Here is a 13,946-nt window from a genome sequence, read left to right on the forward strand (position 1 = left end):
AGGAGCAGAGCAGGGGCAGGGTGGGCTGGTGCTGAAGCCCTGCTCCATGGCAGGCAGCCCCCAACTCCCTGGGCATGGCTGGGGCTGACCCACACCCCCCGTCGGGATAAAAGGAAGATGAGATGAATAAGCTGGGGGACAACAGCCAGAAGAGACAGATGGCAAAGGCATCCTGCATGAGCCGTGTTTACCTGTTTTCATCTGACAAAGTGAGAAACCAACTGGGAGTGTTACTGGTCCCACATCTGCCTCACAGGGCAGCAGCTCCCAGCACAACTTTCCACTGCTGGTGGGATGGGTAGAGGCCAGTTTTCCTTCCAGAACCACCTAGTTCCACTGCACCTGGCTGCAGGTCAGGCTGTGCTGCAGAGCCTGGGCTCAGCAGTGCCTCACACATCTCTTGGGGAAGCAAAGACCACCACGTCTGGCACCCGAGACTGGCTGGAGATGTCACAAGGTGGTGATGGCTGCTCCCCAGGCCTGGCTCCAGCCTCCCCTGGGACCCTGCCCTTTGGGGATGGGTATTTCTCAGGAGGGATCACACGCGTGTGACCCCACGGGCTGGCACCTTGGAGGGTGGCTGAGCCATCGGTGGGTGTTGGGGTGCACTGTCCCTTTGCCCGGGTGCAAGTGTGGGGTGAGGTGACCTTTGGGGGTTTGTGAGCAGCAGGAGGGAACCAGCACCCACAGCCTAGGGCAGGGTGGCAGGGCAGGTTGTGGCCACATCACAGGGTGCTCCAGCCTTGCAGGACCACACGAACGCTCCGTGCCAGCTGTGCACTGTCCCGTGGAGCGTCCTGCCTCGCACCACCACCTGGAATTGGTGTGTCAGCCTCACACCATCACACACGGCTCCCGAGCGCTGTGCCAGCCCCGCCGTGTCACACGCGTGTGGCACCGCAGCCTTGTCCTGTGGCCAGTGCCAGCCTCGCCCTGTCACACACAGGGTTCCAGCCTTGACAACCGCCTGACGGCAGCGCTCCAGCCTCGCACGGCCACCGGGCGCTGCGTGAGCCCCGCACCCTCCCGGGGGGCTGCACCCCCGCACCCTCACCCCCTCACAGGGGGGGCTGCACCCTTGTACCCTCACAGAGGGGCTGCATCCCCGCACCCTCATAGAGGGGCTGCACCCTCGTACCTCACAGGGGGGCTGCACCCCCACCCCCTCACAGAGGGGCTGCACCCCCGCACCCTCCCGGGGGGCTGCACCCCCGCACCCTCACAGGGGGGCTGCACCCTCGTGCCCTCATAGAGGGGCTGCACCCTCGTACCTCACGGGGGGGCTGCACCCCCGCACCCTCAGAGGGGGCTGCACCCTCGTACCTCACAGGGGGGCTGCACCCCCGCACCCTCAGAGGGGGCTGCACCCTCGTACCTCACAGGGGGGCTGCACCCCCGCACCCTCATAGAGGGGCTGCACCCTCGTACCTCACAGGGGGGCTGCACCCTCGTACCTCACAGGGGGGCTGCACCCCCGCACCCTCAGAGGGGGCTGCACCCCCGCCCCCTCACTCGGGTGCTCTAGCCTTGCACGCTCCCCCCGCCGTGGAGCGGGGCGGGGGCGCGCGCGGGGAGGGCAGTTGAGGACAGGGGGAGGGAGCGCGAGGCCGCGCCCGCCTCCGCCCCCCGCGTCTGGCGCGTCGGTCGGGCCCGGCCCGGCCCGGCCCCGGCGCCTCATTGTGCTTCGCCTCACGCCGGCCCAAGATGGCGGCGGCGCCGGAGAGCCCCGCGAGCCGCTCACGACAATAGAGGGAGGCGAGGGGAACGGGCGCCCCCGCCGGCACCGGCCGCCCCCGCCCGCCTCTCCCGCCGCGCCTCCCCCCCCCCCCCCGCTGCCGCCGCCGCACCCCGCACACGCCCCCGGCCGGGCCCGGCCGCCACACCCCACCCCGGCCGGCCCCTCTAGCATGGTGCGGGGCCGCCGCCGCATTCTTCTCCGGCTGCCGACATGGGCGAGAGGCTGGAGCTCCGGCTGAAGTCGCCCGTGGGAGCCGAGCCCGCCGTCTACCCCTGGCCGTTACCCGTCTACGTGAGTATGGCCCCGGCCCGGCACCTGCCCCGCGCCCTGTCAGCGCTGCCCGCTCCCCGGGCCCGGCCACCCGCGGCAGCCCCGCTCAGCGCGCCGGGCCCCCGGCCCCTTCCCTTCCCCAGCCCGCCCGGCTCCCCCCCGGCGCTCTCTGTCACTTGTTAATCAATCCGTTACCGCCTGCCCTTCCCGGCAGCGGTTGCCGCGTTTGATCCGGTAGCGGTTCCCAAGCGGGAACAACCCCCCGAAGGCGCGGGCCGGAGGCTGAGGGGCTGCCGGGCTCCCCAGCCCGGGCTGCTGCTGCTCTCCTGGAAGTCAAACCCCCAATTTCTTTTTATAATTGGTCGACTAAACTTAAGGGCGGGGAGGAGGAGGACTGGTTAATGAAAAGTTTTCATGTTTTCCCTGAGCTCGGCTCGTGTAACTGGTTAATAACCGGCGCTGCTTCCAGCGGGTGAATTCGAGGGGGGGTGTTTCTGATAAATATCGCTTAAATTATCCACGGCTTCGGAGGGACCCCCCCAAAAAAAACCAAACAAACAGTCGCAGGAGTGGAAATAAACGGGGGAGAAGCGTTGATTGTGGGTAGGGGAGAAGGGTTTTGGCTTGGGTAGGTGCTGGTGGGGCTGGTGCTGCTGCCTGCGTTTCCCTCAAACCGGTGCCCTTGTAGCTTCTCTGTTATTTAGCCTGAGCCGAATTCAAGTCAGGTTTGTCAGTTGATGGCAGCCGTAATCCGCATGCTTTCAAATAAAATGTCACTTGTCCCTGCTTAGTTACAAGAGCGGTGGTGGGTGTTTTTTTTTTTTTTCCTCTAACTTGCCTGACTTTTTCCTGCCTCTCCTGAGCCCTGAGTGAGAGATGGGTGACCTTGATAACAGTGTTCAAATTAATAAAAATCTCACCAGAGGCGAAAGGCTGGAGAGGTTTGTTGGGTTGTTTTGTTTTGTGTGTGTGTGTGTGTACGGTTTGCACCAATCCTTGAGCAATTTTTCACCCCGTTTGTGACAGTTTGCAAAGGGGTGTGTGTGGGGGAAATAAGTCTCTGTATGTTTTACTTGGCCTGAGGTGATTATTCCCTGCGTCTCAGGCTTTGCTGTTGTACGTGTGCTGCTTTGCGGGGAGAACATGCTGGGACACACAGGCTGGGCCAGCTGATCTTGTTGCTCGTTTGGCAGTCGTGACACGCTTGTGTGGAGCGATTAGAAATATCTCTCTTGCGGCGTGAGGGGGGTTGGCTGCGTGCTCCTGTGTGCTGCCTGCCTTTTGGTGCTGTTGCTGGACCTGTGGTTTCCAAAACATCCTCCATGGATGCTGGCGTGCTGTTTTTCCTCGGGAGCTGGAGTCTCCAGCACCCAGCGGTTAATGCAGCCTTTCCTGTTTGGGCAGCTCTTGTCATTCCTCTCGGTGTTCGCGCGCGCTGCTCAAATTGACAGAAACTGAAAGTATAACGATGACCAGTTCGGTTTTTCTTCACGTTGCCAAATATTAACACGTTTCCTCCAAGCGGGTTTTGTGAAGTGGACTCGGTGATCTTAAGGGGGTCCTTTCCAACCATGACGATTCTGTGAAGCGTAGGTTAAAGATTACCCAGGTTAGGGATTAAGCTGGAAGGAATGAATGGTTTGATGTAGAGTCACAGAACTTCCTGCAGGCTTAAGAAAAAAGCCAAACCCCGCGAGCTCAAACCTTCCCCCTCCTACTTCCCCCACCTTAAAATCTGCATTTTAATGCTGTTTGCAGCATGGGAAGTAAAGATTTGGTGAATTTAGGAGAACTTGAGCAGCCGGTTCTGAAGATGGCAGAGTTCTGAGATTATTTTTTTCCCCAGTTCATCACAGATGCAAAGGGGCAGGGGTGCTTTCCCACATGTTCTCTCCCTATCTCAAAACCTGAACACCCTGTCATCCAACTGGCCTCTTTGCCTTGCAAATTTTCCCACAGTCATGCCGAAGTGGATGGTTCATCTGGAGCCCATCAGTATTCAGTGCTGCAGTTTTGGGGAACAGATCCTGCTGCAGATGACAGAACATTGTGTGGACACGCACGCACGCTCTGGCCTTCCCAGCAGCAGATGAACTCTGGAGCTTTAGAAATAAATCCTCCTCTCCTACATGGCAGCATTTGGCCTGCTAACATTGTACTCTGCTGAACTGCAGACTTTCTTTCCCTCGTTGGCTCAGCCTGGAGTTGGCAGCAGGGTATTTGTACCGTTGTGGTTTTAGAGCTCAGCTCTGGTTGACGTCAGCAGAACATTTCTTAGTTTCACCACCCTTTCTGCTGCTTCGTTCCTAAGGAAGCAAGGTGGGAAACCTGAAGGAGGGGAAAAAAAATAATAATGCAGGTAGTTTTATTTAGCAGCATTCTTGCTGCTTCCTGTTGTGTGCTGTGAGATGTATTTTCCAAAGAGGGCTGGAGAGAAAGGGGAGGGGAAGCTCACAGTCCTTGCTAATTATTTTTGGTGAGAGTGCCAGGAAGGGCAGGGAATCATCTTTCCCAACATCAGAGAGGCTTGAGTGGTGTTGTCGACCTGCTTGCTGCTTGAGGAGCACCACTGAGTGATGTAACCCTGCATTGAGTAACGTGGCTATTTTTATGCTGTTACTACATCTTAAATTAGCAGTCTCGTTATTGCTGCGTCAAAGGCTGAGGGTCCAGTCTCTCATATTGATGGATGCCTGGATTAATAACGTGTCCATTTATTGCAGGGCTACTGCTTATTTCATGTATAATAGGAGAAGTGGGGTCTCTTCAGACTGCTGAGTTTGCATAATAGCTCAGCTGACAAACCGGTGCTTGTTGGGATGCTAAAAGAGCCTGGGAGGGTGATGTGAAACATGTATTTCCCTACGAGTCTAATTAGGGCCGTGGGAGGAGAGAGCGTTGGTGTTGCAGATACAGCCTCCCACTGGCTTACACACAAAACTGAAAGTATGACTCTTTCCCCCGCCTTCTGCTTTTCTCAAAGGAAAGGCCACGGTTTCCTAATGAATACATGGTGAGCAGTTCTGTCCGTGGCACACTGTGATGAGTAAGTTGAATAGTGCATGGTGAGTAATCTCGCCTCATGACTCACAAAATATTTTCTGATGTTGACCTCTGTTTTCATGAGTGCCCGGCTTAATCAGAGCTGAAGTGAGTTTATTCTTTTGTATGCCATTTAACTCCTTGACTCCCACATACCTGCCCCTTTCTTTTTTGGCTTGTGTTAGATTGTCAGAGGTCAGTAATACTGCACTAAAAAATGAATTTTGATACTGTGTGAGATGCAGGCCTGGATAAAGGAAGCAAGTTATGTGCTCAGATGGGTGAGCAAGCAGAGTTAATGGCTCTCTGTGGTCTTAAAGCTGATAGGGGATGGCATTTGTAGTCATAATTAAAATATTGATGTGTGTGACTTGATACTTAGAGGTAGATCTGATGGATACAAGGGGTAAAATCCCCTTGTAGTTCTAAGACTTGCAGGTGTTTAGGTTTATTCCAGAAAATTGTCCTTAAAATTATTCTGTCTCTGAATATTTATTAGGTTTGAACATGGAGATTTTTCATACCACGATAAGTTCTGCCTAATCTGTGAGGTGTCTTGGGTTGTACTTTGAACTCCTCTTGACAACAGTTCCTGCTTCAGGAATCCTAGCCTACTGTGTTTGTGTGTGAAAGGTGTAGGGGGTGGTTTGGGTTGGGGTTTTTACATTTTTATTCTTTTTTTAAAAATCTGGATCAGTTCCTCAGTCTGGCCTGGCACAGCTCTGCATCACTGGCACCAGTGGGGCTTGCTTGCACACAGATCTGAGCAACAGGACGCTTCAGAGCTGCTGAAGCTGATTATTGTCACCAAAATTGGTGTTTGCTGACCTGCGAGCTTGTGGATCTGGAAAAGCCTGTTTTCTGGTGGCACGTGCATCAGTAAGAGGACACTGTTGCTCATTTATCTCCTCTCCTTCAGGTTTGCACTGAAGGGGTTTGTAGTGTGATCAAAGCAAGTGGGACGGGGAGGCAGAGTCAGGTGAGGAGAGGGGGGCTGGTGTTGGCTCACGCTGCGGTGGCACTGTGTCCTTCACCCGGCTGGCTGCAAATGACCTGCTGCCTGTCATATGAAGCAGTGTGCAAGTCCTTTCAAGTTTCAGAATTAGACATCTGCCTCTCTTGCCTTGTGTCTTTTCATCTGGTAGGCCTTCCCCTTGTTCTCCTGGATAGCATTTCCCCAAAAGATAAAACCTCCTTGACCTGTCAGGTTTTTTGTGTGTCATCTTCCCTACCTGTTTGACTTGTAAGGACTGGGCAGTTGTGATAGTGCCTGGGAACTTCTCCTGCAGCCCAGGCAGCTGATGAGCAAGTCACTGTGGATCCCAGTAAGGTGACACTCTTGAGTATCTTTTCCCAATGTTGTTCTCATTTTCCAGCCTGGAAATCTCAGGGCCTTGACTCTGTCCCAGGTGGGGATTGCCTTGGTTGTGCCAATGTGCACACCTTACCAGGGTGAGGTGCCTCTGCCCTGAGCAGCTGAAGCTTAATCCTCCAAATTAGCAAGTTTGGTTTAAATAATCCATTGATTGGCCTGTTCCTCCTCTTTGTTGCTGACTTTTCACTCAGCTGTAATGGCAAAAAAATACCTTGTTGGCTAATTGAGTGTTGTCAGAGCATCACCCTGCAGCTGTGGGAGAGGTCTACCTGTGTCTGCTGCTGGGGAGTAATGGGACCTGAGCTGGGTGATACTGGACTTTGTACAGGTGGAGGGGGCAGAGTCTGTGTGATGTGGGGTTTTTTTTCTTTCTTTTTCCTCTCTCCACCGATTGTGCTCCAAGCTGATACCATTGGGTCACCAAAGGAATGTGCTGTGCACAGTAAGCTCAAGGGCAGGCAGTGATAGTGGAAATCCCAGCCCAGCAGGGAGTGTCACCTTTGAAATTAAAGATCAACGGTAGAGATTAATAACAAACCTTGTTTAAGAATTTAATGCTTGCTTGTGTGTGTGTGTTTGCGCCACTCAGCCTTCCTGGGAATAGTTTTTCTGATGAGTAGCTTTGACTTCTGAGACAGCGAGGCAGGTGTGGGAGCAGTTTCTGGAGTTGAGTGCTAAAGCATAGTGTGGTTAAGATCAATTCCGGAAGGTCCTAAACTGGATCTAAATTGGTCCCACTGGTGTTGCTGCTGGAGCTGCAGGGTGGTCCCGTGCCCCTTTTCCCCCAAGCCACTCGCTCTTGCTGTTTCCCCTCCACAGATCCAGCCCTTCCTTTACTACATAACTCCATCACATTCTGGCAGGATGAACGGCTGGAAAACAGTCTCACGTTTTGCACGTGCGGGTGTTTCCCCCCCCCGCCTTGGATCAGTTTGTGCAGGAGGCAGAAGGTGGGATGCTGGGGTGGGGAGATGGTGAGGCTGCCCCTTCTGCAGCTCCTCAGCCTGCTGACAGCCCCTCTGGTGGGAAGCTGTGTGTGGGGTTGGCTCTGTGAACTGGATCGCTGAAAATATCTGGGCTGGAAAAAAATGTTCCAGTGTTTTCACAGCCGGGCCCCCCCTTTCCCTCCTTCCTTCCCTCCGCCCTGATCTGTAATCTGACTCACACCGCCCGCCCGGGGCAGCAGAACCGGCACAAAGGAGGGGGCGGCCGGTGGAGGAGACTGTTGAGCTGGCTCTGCCAGGCAAAACCTCCTCACACCCTGAGTAATCGCCCAGAAATTCGGCAGCCGTGGCAGAGGTTAGGGGATTTTCTCTGATTTAATAGATCCCGTTGATGCAGCTTGTTGGGAAACGTTTGTGGGGATGACTAATTACTTATAGAAACTTCTCTAGTGAGGAAGAGGTTTTAGCAGACTTCAGATTTCTCAACACTCTTCTGCCCTCCCCAGCTTGGAAAAAAACCCAACCCGTGGAGTGATGAGAGTGAACAGTGTAGAACTGGGAAATAATTGACTCTGTCATTTCAAAAGTACTTGGGTTTCTCTGCCCAGCAAATAAACAGAAGCAAATGACAGAGTTGGCACAGTTGCATTTTTTTTTTTTCCTCTGTACTTTTCTGCTCTCACAAATGCCAAAGGGAAGCCAGGGATGGGCTGTTGGGAGGTGAGACGGCTTCCCAAGGCCAGGAGGACCATCACTGCACAGCCTTGAACTGAGCAGCACGTGGTTACCCTTTGAAGTGTAACTTGCCATGAGTGACAACTGGTACTTGTTCAGTTGTCAAACTGGCTTTGGTTCAAAGCTCTGACCCATTGCATGCAATATAACCCAGGAGTTCAGTGAACATATACTTTTTTCCCCTAGTATTTCTGTATGAAAAGTAATAATTGTTTTCTTGTATTGCATCTTAAGACCACAGTACTCTTTATTTTTCATATAACTGAATTACCTGAAAAGTAACTGTTGAAAGACAGACTAGCTGTTCAATATTGCTCTTTTTTTTTCTTTTTCTTTATTTTTTTTCTATCAGCAGATGAGTGAGGATTAATGTTCTTGTCCTGGCCAGAGTTCCAGCTCGAATTTATCTACCTAAAATTCACCCATCAGTAACAGTTGGACACAATATTGGAAGCTTTTAGTGTGCCAAGGGAAATCCGTGCCACCACATGCAACTCCAACCCTTGTCCTTCATGGCAGCCTTAATATAGATGGAGATGATTATCCTTTCAAGTCTTGGATATGTGACTGAATTGTGTTTCTCCTGGGGATTCAGGCAAAATATCTTACCTCTTGGTATGCAAGATTTATGGGAAATTTAATCACCCTTCTCCCCAGACATCCATATGTCTACTTTTGTACTCTTCCTTCTTTCCTTTTCCCCTTTCATACTGCCTTGCTTTTTTTCTTCCTGCTTTGGGTTAACCTTTAACTATCTCATTAAAGCTTTTTACCCCAAGATAAGGACCAGAGCTTTTTTCCCCCCTTACCATTTATTTCTCACAGATTGATAATCATATAGTGTCTCAACATACTTAAAATTTGCTGAATTTATTTTCTCCTCCCTAACAGAATGATAGACAGAAGCAAGATGTGTTCATATTAGGGATTGTGAACACAATATATTTACTTTTGTAGTAATTATTAAAGATAACACAAAACTAACTCTGAAGAACAAGAAATAAAACTGAAATGCAATTATATTTGCCACATGCTATACATATCAAATTAAGTAGGTACTATTTTTAGAGCATAGGAAGAGGGAGAATGTATTTAACAGCAGGAAATGATGGCTTCATAGATAGGAACTGATCTATGAATAACGAAGAAGTTCCTGTTCTGAGTATTTTGTTTTGTTTCATTTTGTGAGTGAATGAAGAGTTTCCTAAAAGTCCACCCTGCAAGAACTTTTAGTGTTAGATGGAAAATCTAAGGATCTATTGACGACGGCTAAAGGAAGTGTTGGAAACTTTTTCAAAAAATAAAACTACAGAAAGTTCTAAATAAGTTTCTTAGTAAAAAATCAATGGGTTTTAGTACTGTCTCTGTGATGGAGAAACTTTTTTCTGTGTAGTAAGAAGGGGAATTTCCTGAGGTTTTGGCATGTGTCATTTACTTCTTAGATCACAGTAATGTTGTTAGTGTTTGGTAGTATATACTTGTGAAATTCTAAAAAGGTTGAGCTTCTAAAACTGCTTGTTCATTCCTTAACTGGGTTTCTGTTTGGTTGCAGGTGATTCCCTCTGTCTTGTGTGCTGACTCTGTGTTGGTCTTGCTGTGGTTTCCTCCCTGCTTATTAAAACCAATATCCCTTTGCAGCATCTCAAGAATATGTTGTAACATTGTAGGGTCATTTACAGGTCTTTAAAATGGAAGCTTTTAAGAATGGTTGGCACTTGGAAGTTCATGTAGGTTTTTAAAAATCTGCTTCTATTACTGCTCTGCAGCACAAGTTGAAGTTATGTGGGGAAACCATAACTACTTGCATTTTTCCTTTGTACCTCACGAGACATCTTTTGTAAGGAACTCAGTGGGCTTTAGAGAGAATACAAGGTTTTATTGATGTTTTCCATTATGTAGAATAATTGTGTGTTAAGCAGGAACAGAATTTCTGAGCTGTCCAAGACTGAGCAGCTCTGCAGAATGTGAAAGGGTTGTTTCAGGTGGTGTTGTCCTGCCAGTGACTTCGGGATCCTTCCCCTTGGCCTGCCAGTTTTCCATGAGGGAGTTGAGGATCAGTTCAGACAGCAAATTCTGACCCAGAGCTAGGCTGTGCCATCATCTTCCTCCCAGCACCCAGCGAGGATGTGGGAGGACTCTAGGACTTTCTGAGAAAGATGGCAGCCACTCTTGGCAACAGCAATTTTGGGACTGGGTATTCATTTTTATCAACAGGAATCCTTTCCTTAGGTTTTACATAAAGGTTTGTTTCTGGCAGGATGGATGTGTATGGCTGTTTTCTGCTCCTCTCACCTCTCCAGTTACTGCTGCTTGGGAGGGTTATTTCTTTATTGACACAGGCTGTGGTGACACGAAAGTTTGAAACTGGTAGGTCTGCAAGTAGACATGAATCTTGCCATCTCTGCCCACCTGCTGTTGTGTCTAAGTTGCCCTCACCCTTAGAACAGTGTGTTTGTGATGAACTGGTCTGGTTGAAAAGGTAACTAAGACAAAAGCCCAGAAGGGTTTAGTTTCACCTTAGGCCTTCCCTGGCTGCTGTGAGAGGGCACAGGCACTGCTGGCCCAAAGCAAGGGTGGCTTTTTGGGAAGGGCAGGTGGCTGTGTTTGTGAAGTGATGGTAGGGCTGGCTGCCTTTCCTGTTGACTGGAGGGAGAGCCCAGCAGTCTGCTCTGTCCCAGAAGAAGCAAACCTGGGGTTCCTTGGCCTGTGTTCCCAGTGCTGCTTCAGCTGCTGACCGGCTGCAGCATCCCTGCGCTCCCTCCAGCTGTCATGTTGTGGGAACTGTTTGTGGTTGCTTAAAACTTAACTAAAAGGGCTGTAGGTGCAGTGCAAGGTACTGTTTTATCAAAATAGCTGCATTCCCTCTATTTTCCACTATAAACATCTTTGATTTTTTTCTAACTGTCCCTCTTTTTGCCTCATAGAACTACTTCCCACAGACTGAAGCCAGTAGGTCATCCTGCTGTAACTGTCCCATGTGGGTGTTGCCTGAGACACTCCTGCAGAATGACTGCATGTTAATATATTTATACAGCCCCTCCTACCCACTATCATGGGAACCATTCCCTCCTGCCTTTGTGCAGTGTCCGTAGCAACAGTTGGAATTGCTATGAGGAAAGGCAACATGGTTTTATTGTGCTTTAGGTAGCTGCAGTGAAAACCTGAGTCCCTGTTGCAACCAGATCCACAACTCTCGTCTACAAATTCTGAATCACCTGTGCTCATGCTCTATGAGGATTACCCTGAGTAGTTTGGATCTTCTTTTCCAGTGCTATTTCCTTTGTTAACTTGGTAGTTTTAGTATATTTTGGATCTTGGGCCAAACTTTTTTCTCTTGAAGCCCTTACGTAGCCATTAGGGAGGCCATAGTGCCCTCCATGTTTTCCCTTGAGTTTTGTGTGACACTCAACCTACAAACTGCTGAAACTGCATTAAACTTGTCTGCTCTCTTGCTGTGTGGGAGCTGCATTTCAAAGTGCAGCCTTGGTATCTCTTGCTTCCCTTGCTGCTTCTCTGGGGCTGGGAGGAAAAGAACGGACACAAGCTGTTCACTGCAGGGGATCTCTTTTTATATACTAATATACATGTATGTTTTGAATGTGCTTATGCCTTCTTGGTGCTTCAAAGAAGACTTCTGGCCCTCATCCCACTTGGTACATGAGCTTTGGTTGTTGCTGTGGAAGCTAATGACACAATCTTGATTTGGGCTAAAAATCTGATAATGTTAAATGAAGTCTGGCTGAACAACAGGAAATATAACAAGGGGCAGACTTTCCCTTTTCCTTACTGAAAGCACAACTGGTGTTTGAGCATGAGGCAAAGACCTTAAAATATGAAGTGACTGAGGCACTGGCTGGCAGGTCTGCAGAGCCTGAGATCTTTCCTTTTGTTCAGCTGGCCTGCAGGCAGCTCTTTGCTGCTGTAGCAGCTGGAATTACTTTGGTTTCAGCTTTTCATAGGCTCTTGTCAAGCCATTGTTTGCAGGTGTATTGAATATGGGCATGCTCTGGACATAGAAGCTGTACTGGTGAATCTTTCTAGACAGGGTGTAAATTAAGTTAAACCCTGGGGGAGGAGGAATGCAAAGTTCTGACAGGCTGCAGGCAGTGGTTGTGAGAGGGCATCCGTGTGCCTCAGAATGCTGGATGCTTTCCTGGCTCCTGGGGGAAGCTGCAGCTGCAGTAGCTCACATTGCCTTTCTTGGTATCTAGAGAAATGCTTATCATCCTCCACAGATGGAGGAAACCTAGGGGACATTAAAGAGGCACTTGTCCCACTAGTCTTCTGCAAGATTGATTGGCTTTTCCTAATCCATCTTTTTGATCTCTGCTAGCCATCTTGTCTCCAGCTGTAACATCCTCTCCTTTGGATTTATGGACCAGTGCCTGGGGAGAGAGCTGCCACTGCAGGCAACCAAGCTGCTCTTTAGAACCAGAGGCTAGTGAGGCTGACCTCTTTTGTTTTGCAAACTGCATAGATCGTTTGCAGATCAGAATTTGGCAAATTGGAAACGACTTCTGCTAAAACATGAGTGGAGTCAGTGTTTAGTACTTGGGAGTCAGCGTTAGATGGCTGAAGTGTTGAAAAGTAGAACGGGTATCTAAAGATAATCATTAAAAGCTACATGAGTGTTGCCGTTGATTTATTTTTAACTAGCTTGGTTCAGGTTTTGTTTTCTCCGACTTGTCTGGATTCATCTGGTGGGCAGTGGAAAGCTTGTAGGAGATCTCTTCTTCCTGCTTTGCAAATGCTTGTTTGCACATTTCTGAAGAGCTGCTTTGGTCACCTATCCTGTTCTTGGGGGGGAAGTGTGGTCTGGTGAGTCAAGTACCAGAATAGCCCTTGCAAAGGTAAGAATTGCTTTTGCTGTGGGACAGTTTACCCTGGGGCAGTCAAAGCTCTGCACAAAAATGTTCCTATCTGTGAAGAGCAGATAAGGGGTCTTGAACTTCTTTATGTGGTGCATTGAGAGCTGATAGAAAGCCAGGAGCTGTTCTTTGTTTTTTTCAAGACCTCGTCCAGATTTTCAAGTCTCTCCTCTCAGGTTTGCAGGTTTGGGCTTTTTTGCTGCCTTTATTGTGGAGCCTGATTGGATCTTCCAGGGATCCCTTTTTGCATGTCCGGAAATGAAGTTTGGAAAAAAATCCAACGTTAACCCCCAAGCCCCAACAGGATAAAGCACAATTTCATAAGAAGGGCCTAAATATAAAAACATGTGCATTTGGGAGGGCACTAGGGTGTTGTTCTTTGCTTCAGGCAACGATGGCTGCCCAATTTAATTGAACACATTCTTTGTGTTTGAGGAAGAAAGATATAAATGTTTAAATCTGTTGCTTTAGGTTAGAGAGTCACTTCGGAGCATGAATTGTTGCACTGAGTTAACTAAATACACCCAAGAGCCCAGGATGCAGTGCTGGATTACTGAATTATATCAAAATAATGCCAGTAAAATATCCTAAGGGATGGTAACTTGAAAAAAATAACGTAGCCAAAGCAGCCACACCTGGTGGAAAGAGGGTGTAGTGCTTTGCACTCTGAGTTACTAACCTCACAGATCCTGTGTTGTGGCAAAAAAAATGTAACAAATTATTTTTCACTTTCCTTTGCCCTTGTAGGGAGCGCTGCAAAAATGTCCCATTCAGCAGTTTTTCCGAGAAATGCAGGGCTTTGTAGAGCAAAGTTGTATTTTGATAACTGAAATGTCCAATGATGCATGGTAGGATTTGGGATCCTTTAGTTTTCTTGTGTAGGTGTTACAGAAATAGCTGTGATTGCTACTGAGAACTTTGAACTTCTGGTCATTTGATTTAACAAAGAGTATATGACTATAGAAAATGATAAT

At 49.4% G+C, this 13,946-nt stretch overlaps 1 protein-coding gene across 5 annotated transcripts in view; it reads left to right on the forward strand.

Annotated features, from left to right (window-relative positions):
• Window positions 1-1,876: 1,876 nt before the first annotated feature.
• Window positions 1,877-13,946, forward strand: part of DOT1L (DOT1 like histone lysine methyltransferase) — an 84,566-nt gene continuing 72,496 nt past the window's right edge. For 4 of the 5 annotated variants that reach the window (XM_051639563.1, XM_051639565.1, XM_051639564.1 and 1 more), the window contains exon 1: window positions 1,877-2,029. In XM_051639563.1, coding sequence (XP_051495523.1) covers window positions 1,949-2,029 — 81 coding nt within the window. In that variant the 5' untranslated portion in view covers window positions 1,877-1,948. The remainder of the gene's footprint in view (window positions 2,030-13,946) is intronic. The other variant, XM_051639567.1, reaches the window with a different exon arrangement.

The sequence above is a fragment of the Apus apus genome, chromosome 24 (genome assembly GCF_020740795.1).
Source record: "Apus apus isolate bApuApu2 chromosome 24, bApuApu2.pri.cur, whole genome shotgun sequence".
Taxonomy (NCBI): domain Eukaryota; kingdom Metazoa; phylum Chordata; class Aves; order Apodiformes; family Apodidae; genus Apus; species Apus apus.